At 41.6% G+C, this 23,146-nt stretch overlaps 1 protein-coding gene and 1 long non-coding RNA gene across 2 annotated transcripts in view; one reads left to right on the top strand and one right to left on the bottom strand.

The window, feature by feature from the left end:
* LOC134819373 (nuclear pore membrane glycoprotein 210-like) overlaps positions 1 to 23,146 on the top strand; it is a 92,415-nt gene that overhangs the window by 44,839 nt on the left and 24,430 nt on the right. The window contains exons 34-37 of the mRNA XM_063829304.1: positions 1,168 to 1,294; positions 10,585 to 10,718; positions 10,998 to 11,171; positions 11,606 to 11,702. Of these exons, the coding sequence (XP_063685374.1) occupies positions 1,168 to 1,294; positions 10,585 to 10,718; positions 10,998 to 11,171; positions 11,606 to 11,702 (532 nt within the window). The remainder of the gene's footprint in view (positions 1 to 1,167; positions 1,295 to 10,584; positions 10,719 to 10,997; positions 11,172 to 11,605; positions 11,703 to 23,146) is intronic.
* LOC134819420 (uncharacterized) lies at positions 14,383 to 15,397 on the bottom strand. Its single transcript, XR_010160758.1, has 3 exons — positions 15,218 to 15,397; positions 15,023 to 15,106; positions 14,383 to 14,863 (listed from the first exon to the last, which is right to left on the bottom strand). It is a non-coding gene; the product is annotated as an uncharacterized LOC134819420 (long non-coding RNA).

The raw sequence follows: 23,146 nt of genomic DNA, 5'->3' as shown, positions 1-23,146 counted from the left end.
ATTTGCTAGACTACTAAGCTACAACCACTATAGTACTCTCTTACAGAAGTTCTGTTGAGTGGTGATGGTGATTGACACCTTTTGGACCAATGATACGCCACTTATTTGTCGCAACGCTGAGATCTAGCCTATCAAATTCGTCGGTTAGGTCACGTGACAGCATTAGTCAGACTGGATGATCTTCATTGTGAGGGACAAAGTAGATCTTCATCTTGATTGGGGCTACGAATAATATTAAAGCTACTGTGGCTTATTATAGTGATTGTATTGATGGCAAATATGAGGCTTAGAATGTACAGAGAATTACTTCTAATTCTGCAGGTGGACCACGTCACACGTGCTTACTCACTACATAGTTATCATACCATAGCTAGCATGCCTGATGATAATATGCAATCTTGAGTAGTTTTAAGTAGTTTTAATTACATCTGCTAATGGATAATACTAATATTCTGGCAATGTTGTACGTTAGTCTTTAAATTACATACTGTTATCCACCCTGCTCTGTTATCTGCAAATCATGTTAATTGAATGTTAATTAAATGTCAATTAAATCCGCATTATACCAGTATGTCTGTAGCACTGACCAAATATCTTTAACTATACGAATCAAATTACTAATTCAGCCTAATTGGTGATAAGGTAATAGTCAATAATAGGTATTTCGCTCTGCACTTCTGAATTCCAACTTCTGAATTCCAACTTCTGAATTCCAACTTCAGTCAGTACCGGATATATACAAGAGGCTCCATCATGGAGTTCCGGTAACTCGTACACTGTACTCTGTTTTATAGATCTAGATTATACAGTTCTAGAAAACCCGTGGTCACAGGGAGGAAGCTAATAGAATTTTTTGTTAGTAAGTTTAAATCGCGTAAAAAAATATCCTACACAGCTACACAACCGAAGATACAGCCGATTAAAATATTGCTCGCACTAAACACAACGTAATATCAACAAAACCGATCAAAATGACGTTAAAACAATCATTGCACATGCACATGCGTGTAATAACCCTCGTTACCATGGTTACTATGTAACTTCCTATTTCTCGCCTAATTTGCACGTGGGCGGTCGTACAAACATTGTACATTGTACAAACAAAAAGAATTCTCTGAATTATAAGTAAGATGCTATATTGATATATTAAAACATGTTATATTTCAGGGTATTGTGAGAGTTTACACGGATACAGGACTGGAGGGGTGGGGTTACATCAGAGTGTCTTCTCCACTTGACATCCCCGTCTTCACCCTCCTTCATCTCTCTACTGTCTGCATCCCCGATTTGCAAGGTATTGTTACTCCACTTCTTATTCTGATAGTTGGATAATATCCGGTTGGAAGAGACTCCTAACATCCTTGTTTCACTTGTCCTTGTCTCTTCCAACCGGATATCATCCAACTATCAGTATTTCAATCATGAGACTAATAAACAGCGAACTACTACGTTATTTGACTTCTTATTCGTTTGTGATTTATCCTAAATTTAACAAGTACAACATATAACAAGGATATCTTACACTAATAAGAAGACATGAAAGGCCAGAGGGGGGGGGGGGGGGGGGCAGGGGGTAAAAATCATTTTTACATGTACATAACATATGAATATAAATTTATATGTACATAACATACAGAGCTACTGAAGACAAACAAGTAGGAAAAACCGCATCAAAATTTGACCTTGTGTCCCTGAAATATTGCACGCTAAGTTTAAGGTTTACCCGTAATTACTAGTAAATTTAAACTTAAACTTAAAAAAGGTTCTGTTATGTAACGATTTTGGATATCAACCAAGGACAAGGAGTACCTGTGCCATGTTTCAGGTCCTAGGTGTGGATAGTCTTTTTCAACAGTTGAGGTTTACCTTTTTTAAGTTTAAGTTTTAAAAGTTTTACTAGTAATTACAGGTAAACCTTAAACCTTGGCACATATAATATATTTTAACGCTTTTGTTACTTTTTATTTGTTCTAGTATGTTAAGTTGTCAGAACCCGGCGTCTGGTAACCCTGCTGCGGGCTGTATTCGTGACCTGGATGCTGTTAAGTGCATGTATTGTCCAATTGGTAATTTTTTATTAAACTTTTTTTAAAGATTATAAATTGGAAGGTGTTTATATTACCTCACCATTATATTAAGTTTTTGCGTAATACTTGTTATATTCCATTTTTTACACCAAACATTTTTAGTATTGATAAATTGACATTAAATTCGTTCGAACAAATAACCACACTTGGTTAAACATTGCGATCAAAAATCAATTAAAACATTCCATTGCAAATTTTAGAGTCTACAAATTTTTCGCGTCAACAATCTGATAACCAGATATCTAACTCCTTGCACAACAGCAGAATCGGTAGTAAGTTGAGTCCGCAGTCAATATATCACCATCCTCAGCTGCTACCTCGTTATGGTTGACATCAACGTTCCAGCCTCCATCACACTCGTAGTTGTAGAAGTATCCCACGGACTGGGTGTAGTCTGTTGCTCGTCCAGGGTAACCAGAAACTGCCACCTCAGCTCTACAGTATGGTCGGTCAGTCAGCTGGCATTGGTCGTCGCATTTCTTTCCGTTTTCTTTGGGGATAACAGAGTTTGACCACTCTCCCTTGCCACCATTAGCAGCACTACCTCGACAAGCAGCAGCTCCAGCCATGTGGAGAGCTTGCCAGGCAAGGTCGATATCCTTCTGTGCTTGAGCTGTCTGCATCTCGCCAAGTGAGGCCACTATCCCTTCAATCACAGACTCCAACTCTTCTATGGATCCAGTTGTGTCGTTCAACACGGAAGCAAACTTTTCCTCCAACTCGACGATATCCCCCTTCATTTTGTTCATGAAGAGTTTCTTGCCAGCGAACGTCACGGAGACGCAAGCAAAGAACAGAGCGATTTGGCAAAGCTTCATCTTGGAGGTTTGAAGTTGAGAAATGAATTGGTTTGAGGATATTTTTAGGGGCTTTTAATATAATGGAATATAATGGAAGATAATGGAAGATAATGGAATATAATGGAAGATGCAGCTGCTGCTGCTGCTAGTCAAGAATAAGGACTTTGAGCCGATTGAGTCAACACTCAACTTATCCACATTTTTTCATGTTGATCATCTATAAATGTCCGTGTCAGGCCATATAATATCAAGTGAGTCGCATTAAAGCACTGAGCTTCAACTTATCATCTTATCATCCTCTCGCGCTTCTTGATAATGACTAGTCAGACTGTAAATCTTTCATGTTTTAATATTAATATTAGTTAAGCTTAACTCTGTTCTCATGTTGACTTACTGAACAATCGAAGAGCCTCATAGGGAAAGGTCTTGCACCTAAACTTGTCAAAACAGCAAGCGAGTCAAATTACATCAGTCAGCACTGAGCTTCAAGTTCAACCTCTTCTAGACAAAGACTTGCTCTGATATTAATAAATATTGATATAAACCATTGAAGATAAATAAATTAACGCAGGAGGGTTTTTGTGGAGGTTTTCTAGACACTTTTTAATTAAAATCCAGGTGGAATCTAGTAGTTAATACCTTATTGCGACTTTTACGTGTCCACAGCGTTGAGAAGATGATTACAAAACTAATCGCACTGATTTTCTAAAAGATAGTAGTATAATATTTTGTTCCGCAATTTGCTGCCCTAACGCTAACATAAGTTCTTAAGTTTACATTAGTTGCAAGAGCGTTATAATATAGCTCAATAATATAGTGTCACTAAACACTGAACAGCCACACGCTGGAGCTACGAGGGCGGGGTGACCCTCTCAGCCACACGCTGGGGCTACGAGGGCGGGGTGACCCTCTCAGACCCACGCTGGGGCTACGAGGGCGGGGTGACCCTCTCAGCCACACGCTGGAGCTACGAGGGCGGGGTGACCCTCTCAGCCACACGCTGGGGCTACGAGGGCGGGGTGACCCTCTCAGCCACACGCTGGGGCTACGAGGGCGGGGTGACCATCTCAGACCCACGCTGGGGCTACGAGGGCGGGGTGACCCTCTCAGACCCACGCTGGGGCTACAAGGGCGGGGTGACCCTCTCAGCCACACGCTGGGGCTACGAGGGCGGGCTGACCCTCTCAGCCACACGCTGGGGCTACGAGGGCGGGGTGACCCTCTCAGCCACACGCTGGGGCTACGAGGGCGGGGTGACCCTCTCAGCCACACGCTGGAGCTACGAGGGCGGGGTGACCCTCTCAGCCACACGCTGGGGCTACGAGGGTGGGCTGACCCTCTCAGCCACACGCTGGAGCTACGAGGGCGGGGTGACCCTCTCAGCCACACGCTGGGGCTACGAGGGCGGGGTGACCCTCTCAGCCACACGCTGGGGCTACGAGGGCGGGGTGACCCTCTCAGACCCTTTGAGGCTTAACCAGTCACTGTTCTTTTGTTACATGCCTGATATGAAAGGTGATTGTTTGTAGCCAAGAAAAGGTTGTGGTACATTTTTGAGAAATCTCTTTTAATCACTGTTCTGGGCATATTGATTAAAAACAGTTTCTCAGTTCTTTATTGGTATTCAAGGAGTAAGAATTTACCTTCATCCTATTTTTACGATTGAGTTCATCTTTTTTTGTTTGTTAAAGGATGGTTTAGCCTGATATTTTTTCCCCTATCGATGACCGAACATGTGAATACACTGTTCAGTCAACAATGAACTTTGATATCAGAAATTAATGATCGTAGAAGTTACGATAGAATTGACAAAATCAATAGTCTGAAGTAATAAGCATGAATAAAGAATTTTACACATTGTACTGATTATAAAGATTCTTATGAATCTCCTCTTTTATCTGTATCCTTGCGCAACTATGCACTGTACTAGGAAGGATACACACCACCCAACAAAATCATACAAAAATATGCAATATTTAGACTACCCTTGGAGTGAAGTGCTTAAGTGTGTACCATATGTGTACAGATACACGAGTATTCCATAATACTTGCACTTATCTCCCACCCCAGTATAAAAACTGTACTAGGAATCACGTGATATTAGCTTAAATCATTCATCTGGTGGGTCAGCATGGTCTATTCTCGTTCAGCTAACTGAATCAAGGCAGTAAGGTAGTACGTTTTCACGAAAAGTCGGGGTGAGATGTGCCGAGAGCGGGAATTGAACCCACGACCTCCCGAAAACCAGTCAGGTGCTATACTATTAAACCAGTAGTAGCTTAAATCATATTTTTACCGCTCAGTGATGCAACAGAAAGCTACCACTTGAACACAACTCAACACAAACGATAAGATAACAGAATGTTGACTACTCAGGAACTGGGCAGCGATGGCCCGACAGTTGCACCCAGCAATCCACATCCTGCCATCACTCCAGCTGCCAAATACAGACGCTCTGTCCCAAAATAGTGCTGGTCAAACTCCATAAGAGTTAGTTCACACCGTGTAACACAGAAACACATGTTTGCTATCCCCATAGCAACCACAATGGCAACGAGACTGTGGTCCCAGAAAATGAGAGTCAGGTAGCAGGATGCTATGATGACAGAGAGTAGAGGTTGCAGGATACGGAATCTCACGTACTTTAGAAGGAAGACACTGGCAACCCTGCCCAATAGTTTAGCTCCTCCGTAAAGGAGCGCTAGAATGAGCAGCTCCTGATCCATAGTTAGCACGTTTTGCTGCTCGTCAAGATAGGTAAGCAGTGCTGGTATGAGCAATATACTCCCCCAACCCTGGAGAGTATTTATGAAGTTGGCGACACAACCTTTAATCAAGCGACCCCAGAAGTCATTAACCCTGATAACCTCACTCTCGGTCACCTTATTGGTCACCTTATCAGTCTGGATCTTAACTTGTTCTTCAGTTGTACCCTCAGCAAGAGAAAAGTGAAGGATACAAATAGGCGGGATAAAGACCGGGACAGAAACGCAGACGATGAAGTATCTCCATCCGATTCTAGACAGTAAAATGTAGCCTAACACTGCAACCCAGCCGCCACCTAGCGTAAATGCAAACAGTCCACACACTTTACCCACATTGTACATCTCATAACTTGAGACCCGTTCTACGAAATAAAGGGACCCAACAGACCAGTTCAACCCAACACATAGCCCGACCAGAGCTCTGGAGGGGAGAAGAGTCCAGAAGTTGGGGACCAGGGAGCAGAATATGGTGGCTATGATGGAGGTGTAGAGAGAAACCAGGAGTGTACTTGTTCGCCCTACCTTATTCTTGATAGCTGGGAGGATGAAGAAAGAAAACGCTAAGCAGAGATAGAGGATGATGCCGAGTAGTCCCTCCTGGGTCTCAGATACTTCCATGTCACTGGAGGCAGACTGGGTTATTACTCCTGGAAGGTAGATCTCCAGTGCGTCTCCGAAGTTTATCATAGTCATTAGAACTATTAGGTAAATGTCTTTTTGTGTCCATTTTAAGTTTTTAAAGTTAACTGCAGCCAGGCCTGATTCCGAACAACATGATTCTGTGATGAGTCCTTGGAGCTCCCCTGGTGCGCCCTCTTCCTGAGATTTGCTCGCCGTGTTGTTTGATTCAGCCGACATTTGTAGTTTCGGCTGGTACTGTAATTGTATTCGGAGGCCCTGCAGAAGAAACTGTTAAGAAACTAAAAAGAAACATTATATTTATATATAATATTATATTATAAATAGTACAGGGGGAGGGGGGGGCAAAAGTCAGTGTACATATGTACGTTGGGTCTTATACCACCGCGTGTTTCATATTTGAGACTTGTTGCTTTGCAGATGACATACTGTACCTACTTATTCGAGGATTCTGTCGCCAAAAAGTTTAAAATTCGGTTTTTAGGGGCAACACCCGATCAACATTCAATTGCTTATATTCGTGTTTGCGAACATGCTATAAAATTCATTGCAACGTAATATTGCAATAGGTAATTAAATCCGGAATTTTTATCTGAAAAGATGGCGCCAAACGGATTCAAAATGACGAAGTTATCAAGCAATTTGTTTTTCTCGTTAGCAAAATTTATCAGATAATCAAGTGATTGCGTGCTTCGATACTGTAATCGGGCTCTCTGCACGATTCTCATAATGCGGATCTAGGTTCTACCCAATCACCTGATCACTCGTAATGAATAACCTCGTTATGCTTCATATCTCGATCATCTGAGAAGCTAGAACTCTCATTTTTTCTGGGAAAATGTAATTTGAATGGCCAAACACAATTTCATACAATCTGGCTCGATTTGATAATTCAAACTATAAAATAAATGCGAAAATGAACCTTCATTCGAAAAAAATGAACGTGAATATTCTTTGATTTGACATATTCCTCGAATGAGTGGTGATAGTAAGTCATACCTGCGAAAGAATTATTTCGATCGGGCACTCAATGACTGAGCTATAAAGGTCAACGTCTGTAAAATGACTTTGCCCCGGCCCCCCTGTATATATAATATAAATTATGTAGGACCGTTAAAAGATTGTCGTGTGGCTGGAAGCTAATTTTGTTTATTTCATGAGGTAAAGTTAACAAGATTAAACCGTCCAATTTAATTTATCAAGGACCCTCCCAGGATTACTTTGTAACTACCGGCACGATATGCAAGGTCTCCTAGTTGTCAGAGAGGCCTGTACTGTATCACAAACATATCTAACATTCTGCTCTTTTCAACAAATTATCCGGATAATTTCTCTAGAGGTCAAGGGGTATTTTTTTTTGTGAAACTCGATTTTGAGATAGGACCGGTGACTGAACTTTTGAGGGGGGAGGTCTCTTGAACTCGTATATGAATTTTCATCCAGATTGGACAAAAAATAACTGAATTATGAGTCATAAACCATATGCCCGAATATGTTTACAGTAAAAAGAGAGAAGTTACCATGTAATGTGTTAAGCGAGTGTCTGTCTAATGGCCAAAAGGAAATCGCGGCACGTGCGGAATCGCGAATTTTCCCATTCTCCACAACAAATCGCGATTTTTTGACGTTTGCCGCGAAGAATCGCGATTTTCTCAGATCCTCGCGACAAATCGCGATTTTCAGATCTCCGTGACAAATTGCGCATTCTCCTTTAAATCCGAGGGTTCCCACACAGTTAACAGGGCACCCAATCAGCTTAATTGGGTACCCAATAAGCGTAAATCCCAAAACGACAACTGAACCCAAATTTTCCAAATGATTACGCTAGTATTTTAGAAATGTTCGGTCCGAGTCATTCTCGATACGTACCTCTGAAGGCAGAGCTCCCGCTTCCGAGCTCGTATTGCGAAGGTGAGGCCTGCCTTCCGAGATCGTATTAAAAAAGGGAATCTTCGAGTCCAAAATCGTATATCGAAGGGGTAGGTACTAGGTGCGGACTTCGAAAACCGAAAAAAACATATTTCGACTCATAAAGATCAGGGTAACATGAACAAAAGTAGTTTCAGGAAAAACTTCCAAAATCGTATATCAAGAGGTAGGTACTACTACTAGGTACGGACTTCTGAAAACCGAACAAAATATGTTAGGCTCAATGTCCATAATGATCAGGGTAGCATGAACCGTGGAAAAATTGGTTTCCAGGAATCCACTTTCACAAGCATTTCTTAACCCACTCGTCTGCTGACGTAACATTGTTAGCCAAAAACTTCCCAACTTCCCTAAAACTTAGACATAAAAACTTATACCACTAGACTAAGTTTACCACTAGACATAAAGTTAACCACTAGACACCCCAATTAATGTCTGGAAAACTGCAAACATTCAGAAGACGATACATAGAGGCCTGAGGCCCTCTTATGAACAAAGGCAAAGATGAGGAAATAAAATAATACGTATGTGATGTCAAATGTGTTAGCAGTTAATCTGGAACAATCTGGAACAATCTGGAACAATGAGAACATTGACCAATTGTTAAGACGATTCATATATATTATAACTTTATATCATACCTTTGCGAACACAATATGGACAAAAGCTCATGAGGGTAAAGGCCACAATGTTGACAACATGCCGCCACCTCTAAGTCGCCCACAAAAAGCCACTGAACTGCAAAAGTTTGGGTTCACGTACTGTAGTGCGACACGTACTCAAGTGCGACACGTACCCTAGTGCGAAACCTCCAAGATCGACACTGTCGCACTAGATTACGCTACTGGATCGTAGTGCGACACGTACTGTAGTGCGACAGAGGGTGTTTTTGTCGGACTTCGCACTAGAGTACGTGTCGCACTAGAGTACGTGTCGCACTACAGTACGATTACCAAAAGTTTGCCACTATTCAATAGAATTAAAGATGTTAAGTGATATAAACCTCATTCTGTCCGATAACCATAATGATAATATGCCATAAGACTACTTGTTCCAGAACCACGTGCCTAAGAACAACTTGTTCACTTGAAGAACCGTGGAAATTTCTGCGAATTCGACGCGATTTTCGAGATTTTCACCGCGATTTCGCCTAGTTTGGCTTGTCGCGGCGCCGCGATTTTTGGCCTAAATAATCGCTTCCGAATTCGTATTGCGAAGGGGAGGCCTACCTTCCGAGATCGCATTACAAAGGGGAACCCTCGAGTCCAAAATCGTATATCGAAGTTAAGGGGTAGGTGCGGACTTCGTAAACAGAAAAAAATATTTTCGACTCATAAAGATCAGGGTAGCATGAAACATGAACAAAAGTAGTTTCCAGAAAAAATTTGAAGGTTGGCCCTTTTTGGCCCCTTGTCCAGATTTTAGGGGGGGGGGGGGGGGCGATGGCCCCCCCCTGCCCCCGCTTCATACACCCCTGCACCTTAGACAATAGCTAGTACAAGCTAAACATAAAGACAAGGTTTACAGTTCCGTTCTCCATATGCGGTTTGGCTTTGTACACGCTGATCGAGAATATACGACTTCAAGTCTCCGTCGTACTCCGTTTTATAGATTCGTATCTACCTGGATATAATAGCTTATTATGTTAGTTATACATTATAATAGCTTATAATGTTAGTTCAAATGTACATGGTGCTCGCATAGGAGGTAGCAGCTGATAACAAAGTAACAACAAGTACTATGGTCTTTGTTAAAATACAAATAATTATTCACCCTACATTTTTAGGGTATGTGTCCTAACAATAACATGACCTCATTACTTACCGTCTTTGATTTTTTCCGTTCACTCTTTTGTAAAAAGGCAATAGTGAAAGGTTACGAATGGACGTTTTTGCACAAAAACGTGGATTTTGGAGAACGAGGTAGGTGGGTTTAAATATGTCGTGTGTCCTTACTTCCGTCCGTTACCATGACAGCTAGCGCGCAGTGCAGCGCGCGAGTATTGCTTGCGGAGATGTGATGTATATAGCTAGCCTGTCAATGAATGCGCGGCGCGGGTGTATTTTAATGTATACTTTGTAATGTATAGTATTAAGTAATAAGCCCAATTTGTACGTGGTATGCGTAGTATAGTGTACTAACGTGTATCAATATTATTATTATGAAGTGAGCTGATTGGAGCCTATATTTATAGTTATAGTGAATGGAAATCTAGCGTCCGCCAAAACGAAACAACGGGCGCAATTCTTGTTTTAATTTGTTAAGTTTTTCAACAAGAAGTTGAGGTTAGTATAAACTCAATGGATGAGTCGTAGCTAAATTGATCTGGTTTGGGATATAATCTCTGATGTGTTTTCTCTTCAGGCGAGGAGAAAGGAGATTGGAGCAGTGGAGACACCAATATAGCAACTGTAAAAGGAGGTGTGGTCAGAGGAGAAAACTTAGGTGTTACTGAACTCAAGAAACAGATAACTTCTTCAACGTACTCCATTATCAGGGTAAGCGTGAAGTTTTCCATTATTGGTTCACAATTGAGTTGCGGTAAAAAAACGCGAATCATGCGTCCCTGCAACTTTCTTAATTAATAATATCATTGCAAAATTATTCATTAGAATGCAGAAACATAGGCAAATCATGCGATTCCGCGACTGACGCAACTTTACAATGCCTCCTTTTCCCAGTTGTTAATCCCCCGATTTCACGCTGGTAATCAATCAAAATTGGAAAAAGATTAATTATTAATATACGATTTTTGATGAATATCTTGCAACATTCAGGTGGAAATAGTGAAAGCGGAGAGCGTGATTCTATCCCTCCCATCCGACACTCTTGTTCTCAGTAACATAGCCACCTCCCTCACAGTCTCCAATGCTAGGTTACCCGTCACCATGACAACTAGTAAACCTCTGTCACAGTTACCGGCCACATGTGGTGGTCAGCAGAGCGCAAAGGTTTGTTGTTTAGCCGTTGTTTAACTCATCCTATTATATAATACCTTCCCTAGACAGTATGTTCTTATTATATATTAAAGTCACTATTGTGACGGTACATTAGAACTAGACAGAAACAAAGTGTGAAGGGCCTGAACGGAACCCCTCGGTTTCAGTTCCTTATTATATATAATGCACCTTCATACTAAAATATAACATTCACTTTTCGGTGTGGCTCCGACCGTTAAAGGCTCTAAATTTAGGTAGATCTGCAAAATCTATAAAAACAAAAAGCTCGATGCATGAAAAATAAAGGTTCAGTAAAACCCCGATTTTCCGCGGAGTTTGGTTAAAAGGAAAGAGGCGGTGTTTTACCGTACGTGTTTACTGTACGTGTTTACTGTTTACTGTTTACTGTTTAATCAATGAAAGAGTTACAATAATTATTCTCACAGGTACCTTTTGAGTGCGCTTCATCTCACCCTAGTTTGGTTACAGCCTCTGCTGACACAGAAACAGGATCTTGTATCGTTACTGCCCTACCTAACACTGGTAAGTGTTTCTTTTTAAGGAATTTTAGATAAATTCTTTTTAAACGAAAATATTTTCAAAGAACAGCACAATATCATTATAGATGTCAGACGTCAGTATATTAATCAGTAACAAATAAAAACAAATTACAAGTAAAATGAATTACAAAATCAGAATTTAAAAAAATCAAATTCCATTTAAAAGTAAATATTGCCAGTTTAAATTTAGCCGTACCATTGCATTAGCTGAATGTACTTTTACAATATGACAATCTGAATTAAAAGAGTTCGATCTCCAATAGTAACAATGATTTTTATTAAATCAAGTGTCCAACAATAAAGAGTTCGATCTAGGATCAGGGGTCAGGGGTCAGGGATCAGGGGTCAGGGGTCAGGGATCAGGGATCAGGGATCAGGGATCAGGGGTCAGGGGTCAGGGATCAGGGATCAGGGATCAGGGATCAGGGATCAGGGGTCAGGGATTATTATACCGGGCGTAAACTATAAAGCTCGTGGTTGTCGTATATATCCTCAATATCAACAGTGTTTTCCACGTTGCGTCCCTCGTTACGTTCTGGCTTCGCGACAGCGCTCACTACATCTTCCGCAACATTTTCTACCTTTTGTGAGACGACAATTTAAGGGAGATTTTCTGGAAATCAAAAAAAACCATGTTGTACATCAAAAGTTTTCAATGTGTTAAAAGAACCAAGCTAGTTTAAAATGCGTCCCTCTTACCTGAGGTACCCTTTTCCTGATTAAAACTGTAGTCACCACACACACAGCTATCATAGAGGCTACAGCTACTCCTCCCCCCCACCACAATCGTCAGCGTGTGACGTACCCACGAGGTCTTACAGTCTTCAGGATGGCAAAACAAAAGCTCCATACTATCCCCTTCACATTCGTTGTAGTTCAGACATGTTCTGTTCCTTTTCTTAGCACACTGTTCATCTTTATCCGGTTGTGCCGCGCATGATTGTGAGTAGTCGCTCCATTCTCCCCACTCTACAATGTAAACATCGAGTACCATTACTGCTATCTCGTATAACTTTTCTACCTTCTGTGTGTTCACTTTACGCAGAACAATTTTTCCAGTTTTAGTTTTGTCCATAGTTGTCCGTCACAACCAGCGGTTGCAACAGAAAATGTGTCAAAGTTCAAATCAATAGCTTTGTCAGCTTTCCAGTCAGGCCAAGCAGTATTTGAAATTTCAGCAGATAATGGGATCACTTCACCAGGATTTCTGATTCTGATTTCTGAAATTGACAATCACATCACTATTTTTAGCTTTTTTTGCCGTATTACTTATAAAGTTAATCAAAACACCGCTAAATAGTATTATTGCACATTAAAATTACCTGATTTTGCCTTCCCTGGTAACAAACTCAACATTATCACAGCGAGAGAAATTCTTCCCCCCCCCCGTTCTAAAGGCCTTCAACGGGGGGGGGGGGGGGGGGGGGGGGGGGCCAATGACTACCAATGGAGACTTTTGGGGACTAATGGGGACTAAAAATCATGGGGACTAGAGGTCAACTCGTTGACGTAATTCACCATTTGTCCCCATAAGTCCCCAGAATTTTTGACAGTTATTTATGGTTTTCAAGTTAGTTTAATAACGATACGATCGAGATGTTTTGTCCAAGATAAGAGTAGGATAAATCTAAATGGGGACTAATGGAGACTTTTGGGGACTAATGGGGACTAAAAATCATCTAAATGGGGACTAATGGAGACTTTTGGGGACTAATGGGGACTAAAAATCCCCCCCCCTTCAACATAAAACTTTTTTCAAAATAAACTAAAGAAATTACGTATTATCAACAGGGGCAGAAAATATTCAATCATTTGCAACTACAATGCAAGTACAGGTGATCACCTTTTGACTATTGTAATATTGAAAAGGTCTCCAAAAAAGGAATTGAGTAGCTAAAATAGGAAATTTAATTCCAGCAGGATTATTGATTATTAGTGTAACCTGCCCTTCGGACGGAATTGCACTGTCGCAGTTAAAACGGCCCAAAAGTATAATATTTGGTTTTGGTTTAGGGAGCAAACTTGTCCAGGATCGAAATCGGAGTATACACACGCACGAACGAACGAACCCGCACAATTTTTTGCGATTATTAATATAGATTAAAGACTCTCCAAAAAAAGGAATTGAGTAGCTAAAATAAGAAATTTAATCCAGCGAGATATTGATTATTGGTATCATGCGTGGGCCTACCCTAGTCCCTAATATTATATTTAGATCTTACATTTTATATCTTACATTTTTGATAACTACATAACACTCAATGGTTGCGTATTTTTTCAGAAAGCTCCGTCATTAGTAGCCATATAAAACTTTAAATATTTGGATCACGTGTATGCTGTTCATCAGAGGTAATCAAAGAAATTAAATATTTCTTGGGCCAATCATTGCAATATATTTAACAACAAACGATAGCTATTCCATAATTTATTCTACAATTGTACAAGGGAAGAGAAACATTATTTAAAAGTCTCGGCTATTAAAATAATTCCCTCTGTAGAAGCTTAACATTAGTTTAAGCGTTTGCTATTATTATCGAATCACCTACATTCCATCCTAGCTCGCACATGAGTTTGGGACTACCATTATAGCCCATGGCCATAGGTTAGATTTTCCTTTAGTCTATCAGTATTCAACAACAAAAAAGAAGACACAATCGAAAATCAATGATTCAAATAACATATACGTACACGTTTTTAAGCATTCATAATGATTAATGAGAGTAACAGATTATTTGACTTCTGTTAAAAAAGGAATTTGTTTTGGCACGTGGCCAAGATTTACTAATTTACTTGTAAGCCTCTGCTGGTCGTACGCTCAATGGTTAATTGCTGTTACATGCGCGTCACCTTCAACCAGCACTCTAGTCTATCAACTTATTTATATCACTTAAAATTTACAATTTAAATTAAGTTCGTCGAAGTAAAATCCCTTCAAAACTGATCGCAACTCGTGAGTCCCCTGTCAAGACAGTATAGTCTATACTCTATAGTACAGTATCTCTGATATCTTTATTCTAACTGCCTAAATCCTGCTGCCCAAGACAACTTCAAGTTAATGAGTCAAGCTTGAGGTTTCCTGCGGCACTCTTTAGGTTCTGCACCTGTAACTTACTGAGGATCATGCCATGTTTCCGCTCGTTATACCTGCAATTAATTAATTAATTAATTAATTAATTATACCTGCAGTCGGGACTAGTCGTTGTAGTATGATCAGTAGCTTCGTTTTGGATTCTGAACCCATTTCCAGAATGTTCTAAATCTCACAAAATGTATTTTTAGTATTTGACAATTTGTTTGCCTGACCTGCCACATTCGATTATTCTGACGCTTGTTTTCGGTTTCCCAGTTACGCTTCCTGCTGCTTCAATCGCGTCTAACACATCAAACCTGTAAGAGATTAACTAGATTAACACCCGAACTCTGCCCTTCAATGTCTAGTATTTAGGTGTATTTTCAACACTCCTTACGTAGAAATACCAACCTCTCCTTTTTACGTACCCCTCGATGATTTCCCCGTACACCAGATTGGTATCGTCCACGCAGGGCAGTCCCCCAAACGCAATATAGAACAAGGTGTTTGATAGAGAGTGTTTAGTGCTGGTTGTCATAGCAACTACTCCTCTCTTGCAGCTCCGGAGAGGTTTACTAGAGGGGCTGTCAAGGGAGATAGCACACTTCTGTCGGGATCTACCTGTGAAGTAGAGTTTAGTGAGATGGCGCACTTCTGTCGGGCTCTACCTGTGAAGTAGAGTTTAGTGAAAGGCACAACTTTCTGTCGGGATCTACCTGTGAGTAGAGTTAAGTGAGATAGCTCACTTCATGTCGGTCTCTACCTGTGAAGTAGAGTTAAGTGAGATAGCACACTTCTGTCGGGCTCTACCTGTGAAGTAGAGTTTAGTGAGATAGCACACTTCTGTCGGGATCTACCTGTGAAGTAGAGTTAAGTGAGATGCACACTTCTGTCGGGCTCTACCTGTGAAGTAGAGTTAAGTGAGGATGGGCACACTTCTTGTCCCGGGCTCTAACCTTTGAAAGTAGAGTTAAGTAGCTAGACACACCTACTGTTCGGCCTCTACCTGTGAAGTAGAGTTAAGTGAGAAGGAACAACTTCTACGGGCTCTACCTGTGAAGTAGAGTAAGGGAGATAGCACACTTCTAGTCGGGCCTCTACCTGTGGTGGTGAGAGTTAAGTGAGATGGCTACACTACGCGGGCTCTACCTGTGAATAGAGTTAAGTGAGATGCACACTTCTGTCGGCTCACTGTGAAGTAGAGTTTAATGGAGATAGCTACACTTCTGTCCGGTCTCTACCTGTGAATAGAGTTAAGTGAGATGGCACACTTCTGTCGGGCTCTACCTGTGAAGTAGAGTTATAGTGAGATGCAACCACTTCTGTCGGGCTCTACCCTGTGAAGTTAGTGTTTTAAGTGAGATAGCACACTTCCTGTCGGATTCTACCTGTGAAGTCGAGTTAAGTGAGATAGCACACTTTGTCGGCTCTACCTGTAAAGTAGAGTTAAGAAGTGAGATAGCACACTTCCTGTCGGATCTACCCTGTGAAGTAGAGTTATGGAGATAGCACACTTCTGTCGGGCTCTACCTGTGAATTTAAGTTAAGTGCGATGGCACACTTCAGTCGGATCTACCTGTGAAGTAAGTTAAGTGAGGATAGCACAACACTTCTGTCGGGATCCTACCTGTGAAGAGAGTTAAGTGAGATCAGCACACTACTGTCCGGGGGGGGAAATCTACCTGTGAAGTAGAGTTAAGTGAGATAGCACACTTCTGTCGGGATCTACCTGTGGAAGTAGAGTTTAAGAGAAAAGCACATTCTGTCGATCTACTGTGAAGTAGAGTTAAAGTGAGATAGCCACTCTGACGATCTACCGTGTGAAGTAATTAAGTGAGATAGCACACTTCTGTCGGGCTCTACCTGTGAAGTAGAGTTAAGTGAGATAGCACACTTCTGTCGGGCTCTACCTGTGAAGTAGAGTTTCATCACATTGCCTTCGCAAATTCAAGGTTCAAATCCTAGGATTTAGGAAATTGCTTTGGTGAAATGAATTTAGGTCAAGTTCGTGAGCATGATAATAAGGAGAGGAACGCTACCCCCCCCCCCCCCCCCCTAATGACTTTTGGATTAGGTTTTAACCTCCGCTGCAGATTGGCAGGGTACTATGCGTGTATACAGGAGTGGTAAAAACTTACCTCCGCTGCAGTATTGGCTGGGTACCTATGTTGTGTATGCAGGAGTGGTAAACTTACCTCCGCTTGCAGTATGTCCGGGTACTATTTGTAGTATAGCAGGAGTGGTAAACTAACCTCCGCTGCATATTGCTGGGTTACTATTTGCTGTGGTATTAGCATGAGTATAAACTACCTCCGCTGCAGTATTGGCTGGGTACTATGTTGTGGTATAGCAGGAGTAGTAAACTTACCTCCGCTGCAGTAAATGGCTTGGGTACCTATGCTGTGTATAGCAGGGGTGGTAAACTTACTCGCTGCAGTATTGGCTGGTACTATGCTGAGTATAGCAGGAGTAGTTGAACTTACCTTCCGCTGCAGTATTGGCTGGGTACTATGCTGTGTAGTAGCAGGAGTAAGTAAAAACTTACCTCCCGCTGCAGTATTGGCTGGGTACCTTGGCATGTGTATAGCAGGAGTAGGTAAACGTACCTCCGCTTTGCAGTATTGGCAGGGTACTATGCTGTGTATAGCAGAGTGGTAAACTTACCCTCCGCTGCAGAATTTGGCTGGGTCTATGCTAGTGTAAAGCAGGAGTGTAAACTTACCCCGCTGCCAGTATTGGCTGGGTCCTATGCTGTGTATAGCAGTATAGTAAACATACCTCCGCTGCAGAAGGCTGGTACTATGCTGTGATAGCAGGCATGGTAAAACTTACCTCCGCTTCAGTATTGGCAGGGTACTATGCTGTGGTATGCAGTAGTGTTAAACTTACCTCCGCTTCAGTATTGGCTGGGTACTAAGCTGTGTATACAGGAGTAAGTAAATCTTACCCCCGCTGCAGTATTGGCTGGGTACTATGTTGTCGTTATAGCAGGAGTAGTAAAAACTTACCCCGCTGCAAGTATTGGGTGGGTACAATGCTGTGTATAGCAGGAGTGGTAAACCTTACCTCCGCTGCGTGTATATTGGCTGGGTACAATGCGTGTAAAGCAGAGTAGTAAACTTACCTCCGCTGCAGTATTGGCTTGGTACATGCTTTGTTATAGCAGGAGTAGTAAACTTACTCCGCTGCAGTATTGGCTGGGTACTAATGCGTGGATAGCAGAGTGGTAACTACCTCCGCTGCAGTATTGCAGGGTACTATGCGTGTATAAGCAGTAGTGGTAAACTTACCTTACCTCCGCTGCAGTATTGACAGGGTACTATGCAGGTAAAGCAGGAGTAGTAAACTTACCTCCCGCAGCAGTATTGCCTGTACTATGTTGTGTAAAGCAGGGAGTAGTAACTTACCTCCGCTGCAGTATTGGCTGGGTACTATGCTGGTGTAGGTTTTAAAGCCGGAGTAGTAAACTTACCTCCGCTGCAGTATTGGCCGGTCCTATTTTGTTGTATAGCAGAGTAGTAAACTTCCCTACCTCTGCAGAATTGGCCCGGTTTACTATGTTGTGTAATAGCAGGAGTGGTAAAAAAAAAAAAAAAACAAAAAAAAAAAAAAAACAAAAAAAAAAAAAAAACCCCTTACCTCCGCTTCAGTATTGGTGGGTACTATTTGTGTATAGCAGAGAGTAGTAAACTTACCTCCGTGCGTATTGGCTGGTACTATTTGTAATGTAGCAAGAGTAGTATACTTACCTCCGCTGCAGTATTGGCTGGGTACTATGCTGTGTATAGCAGAGTAGTAAACTTACCTCCGCAGCAGTATTGGGTGGTACTATCTGTGTATAGCAGGAGTAGTAAACTTACTCCGCTGCAGTATTGGCTGGTACTAACGCTGAGTAAAGCAGGAGTTGGTAAACTTACACCTCCGCTGCAGTATGGCTGGGTACTAATGCTGTGATCGCAGGAGTGTAAACTTACCTCCGCTGCAGTATTGGTGGTACTATGCTGTTATAGCAGGAGTGGTAAACTTACCTCCCTGCAGTATGGCTGGTACTATGCAGTGTATAGCAGAGTGGTAAACTTACCTCCGCTGCAAGTAATTGGCTGGGTACTATGCTGGTGTAGAGCCGGAGTGGTAAACTTACTCTCCGCTGCAGTAATGGCTGGGTACTATGCTGTGTATAGCAGGAGTGGTAAACATACCTCCGCTCGTATGGGCTGGGTACTATGCGGGGGTGTATAGCAGGAGTGGTAAACTTACCTCCGCTACAGTATTGGCTGGGTACTATGCTGTGTGAAAGCAGAGTGGCAAAACTTACCTCCGATGCAGTATTGGCTGGGTACTATGCTGTGTATGCAGGAGTGGTAAACTTACCTCCGCTGCAGTATTGGCTGGGTACTATGCTGTGTATAGCAGGAGTGGTAAACTTACCTCCGCTGCAGTATTGGCTGGGTACTATGCTGTGTATAGCAGGAGTGGTAAACTTACCTCCGCTGCAGTATTGGCTGGGTACTATGCTGTGTATAGCAGGAGTGGTAAACTTACCTCCGCTGCAGTATTGGCTGGGTACTATGCTGTGTATAGCAGGAGTGGTAAACTTACCTCCGCTGCAGTATTGGCTGGGTACTATGCTGTGTATAGCAGGAGTGGTAAACTTACCTCCGCTGCAGTATTGGCTGGGTACTATGCTGTGTATAGGGCACTTTCAAAAACTATGTTAACGAATCTGTCACGGGAAAAATTTCAACTTCTAGAAGCTCTCATTTGGTGGATAAACTCAATATTTTGATTAAACTTTTTTTCAGCATAGGATTTGCGATAGTTCAACTTTTACAAAAAGAATAAAATGTCTATTATGTCTATGAGCAGAGATACACGCATTTAAATCAGGGCTAATAATGGTGGATATACTTTTCAGAGGGGTTTGGTGGATATATCATTTGTTGGCCTGTAACTTTACGTGTGGTTAATTTATTGTGATTATTTAAAGATAGAATTGTAGCAAATCGATATGCCTCTATGATAAAAGGCGAAAATAAAGAAATATTTCAATTTTAAGGCTAGATATGGTGGATAATAAAACGATGAAATAAAATTCAATACCGAAAATTTTCAACTGAAAAAATTATATTGATCAACAAGTTCACCAGCTTTACTCAGTGAACGGATCAGGTTGGAAATCGTTTCAAGTTTATGATAGCAGAGAAGATTTAATTTTTAGGCCATTTTTGGTGGATATATTGGAGCTTCAAGATTGATTTAATTTTAAGTCAATTTCTGAGTCAATAATGCAGGTTATCCATTGTTAGACCCCAATTATCTCGTCTAGAAGCTGAAAATGTATACAATTATTGCTCTAGGGCCATAATGAATGGATATAGTTTCATACGAACTTAACAAACTGTTTCCTTTCAGCCTTTAGAGCTGTTTTTGGTGGATAAAAGTACTAAAACGGGAAAATTTGCTTTTGTATCCACTATTTTTGGCCCTAGATGTGTTCTATCATGAAACTACAACTGTTTCTAGATAGAAAATCCCCTTTGCTGAGTCAGTTCGAAAGAATTTTCAGTCCAAGACGACTTTTAAGGTTAAAATTGGTGGATATTAAATGTGAATAACCTACCTCAGTGATTGAAATAACGATTTCTTGACTGATAACGTATGTGATCCACTTTCAACGCCCAATAATTATATCTTAAGGTCGAAAGAGCTGAAAATCATTGCTCTGAGGTCGAAAAGAAGGGCTATAGTTTCAAGTAAACGTTCCAAACATTCTCCATTTAGGGCCGTTTTTGGTGGATAAATGCCTAAGAAATTAGCTTAAAAACGGTTAAATTTGCTTTTTTATCCACTATTTCTGGCCTTAGATTTGCTCGATTATGAAATCATACACTGATATTAGTTTGTTTAGACCTTTTTCTTGTTCAGCACAAAATGTGATAAGCTCAAGCCAACTTTTAAGGCCAAAATTGATGGATATCAAAATATCCAGGTCGATATTTTAAGTATTTTTGAGTTAATTATCCACCAAATTGGCCCTGAATGCTTAAAATGCCATAGTACCTTATGCATAAATGTTCAACATCTTATATTTCATCTTTTTCAACTGTTTCTAATCATGATGATGTCTTATTTATTGATATTTTGGTAACATTTACGTGTTTAACTAATTAATATTGACTTATATCCACCAAAAATAGCCTTTTAACTTGAATCTTGTACTTCATAGTTGATGCCATAGATTTAACATTGCCTTTGCATCATTTTAAGACCAGTAAATTGATGTTAGCTAACAAATAACAGTCTTAAAAAAGAGGTAAAAAAATATATCCACCAAATTTCGCCCTTAAGAAAAATCCCGGCCCTACTTATGAAATTATGAAGTTATAACGATTATTGTTAAGTCTCAATCATATTTTAGGAGTTTAGATGAAATTAAATATTTTTAAAGGCCACCTGAAGTGGATTGGTCTGTTTCACTTTTATCCACCAGATTAAGCCCTAAATCGGAACAAAAAGTGGCAGATAGTAAAGGTTAGGGTATAGCACACCATATCCTGGAGTTTCATCCCGTTCCAAAAATTATCCACCAAATTATGCCACAAAAACTGATTTTTGGCAAATTTTAACATTTTTTCCGTGACAGATGTAGTATTGGCTGGGTACTATGCTGTGTATAGCAGGAGTGGTAAACTTACCTCCGCTGCAGTATTGGGTGGGTACTATGCTGTGTATAGCAGGAGTGGTAAACTTACCTCCGCTGCAGTATTGGCTGGGTACTATGCTGTGTATAGCAGGAGTGGTAAACTTACCTCCGCTGCAGTATTGGCTGGGTACTATGCTGTGTATAGCAGGAGTGGTAAACTTACCTCCGCTGCAGTATTGGCTGGGTACTATGCTGTGTATAGCAGGAGTGGTAAACTTACCTCCGCTGCAGTATTGGCTGGGTACTATGCTGTGTATAGCAGGAGTGGTAAACTTACCTCCGCTGCAGTATTGGCTGGGTACTATGCTGTGTATAGCAGGAGTGGTAAACTTACCTCCGCTGCAGTATTGGCTGGGTACTATGCTGTGTATAGCAGGAGTGGTAAACTTACCTCCGCTGCAGTATTGGCTGGGTACTATGCTGTGTATAGCAGGAGTGGTAAACTTACCTCCGCTGCAGTATTGGCTGGGTACTATGCTGTGTATAGCAGGAGTGGTAAACTTACCTCCGCTGCAGTATTGGCTGGGTACTATGCTGTGTATAGCAGGAGTGGTAAACTTACCTCCGCTGCAGTATTGGCTGGGTACTATGCTGTGTATAGCAGGAGTGGTAAACTTACCTCCGCTGCAGTATTGGCTGGGTACTATGCTGTGTATAGCAGGAGTGGTAAACTTACCTCCGCTGCAGTATTGGGTGGGTACTATGCTGTGTATAGCAGGAGTGGTAAACTTACCTCCGCTGCAGTATTGGCTGGGTACTATGCTGTGTATAGCAGGAGTGGTAAACTTACCTCCGCTGCAGTATTGGCTGGGTACTATGCTGTGTATAGCAGGAGTGGTAAACTTACCTCCGCTGCAGTATTGGCTGGGTACTATGCTGTGTATAGCAGGAGTGGTAAACTTACCTCCGCTGCAGTATTGGCTGGGTACTATGCTGTGTATAGCAGGAGTGGTAAACTTACCTCCGCTGCAGTATTGGGCGGGTACTATGCTGTGTATAGCAGGAGTAGTAAACTTACCTCCGCTGCAGTATTGGCTGGGTACTATGCTGTGTATAGCAGGAGTGGTAAACTTACCTCCGCTGCAGTATTGGGTGGGTACTATGCTGTGTATAGCAGGAGTGGTAAACTTACCTCCGCTGCAGTATTGGCTGGGTACTATGCTGTGTATAGCAGGAGTGGTAAACTTACCTCCGCTGCAGTATTGGCTGGGTACTATGCTGTGTATAGCAGGAGTAGTAAACTTACCTCCGCTGCAGTATTGGCTGGGTACTATGCTGTGTATAGCAGGAGTGGTAAACTTACCTCCGCTGCAGTATTGGCTGGGTACTATGTTGTGTATAGCAGGAGTGGTAAACTTACCTCCGCTGCAGTATTGGCTGGGTACTATGCTGTGTATAGCAGGAGTGGTAAACTTACCTCCGCTGCAGTATTGGCTGGGTACTATGCTGTGTATAGCAGGAGTGGTAAACTTACCTCCGCTGCAGTATTGGCTGGGTACTATGCTGTGTATAGCAGGAGTGGTAAACTTACCTCCGCTGCAGTATTGGCTGGGTACTATGCTGTGTATAGCAGGAGTAGTAAACTTACCTCCGCTGCAGTATTGGCTGGGTACTATGCTGTGTATAGCAGGAGTAGTAAACTTACCTCCGCTGC

Source organism: Bolinopsis microptera, chromosome 8 (genome assembly GCF_026151205.1).
Source record: "Bolinopsis microptera isolate Bmic1 chromosome 8, MBARI_Bmic_1.0, whole genome shotgun sequence".
In the NCBI taxonomy this organism is placed as follows: Eukaryota; Metazoa; Ctenophora; class Tentaculata; order Lobata; family Bolinopsidae; genus Bolinopsis; species Bolinopsis microptera.
This window is presented reverse-complemented; position numbering and strand designations above follow the sequence as displayed.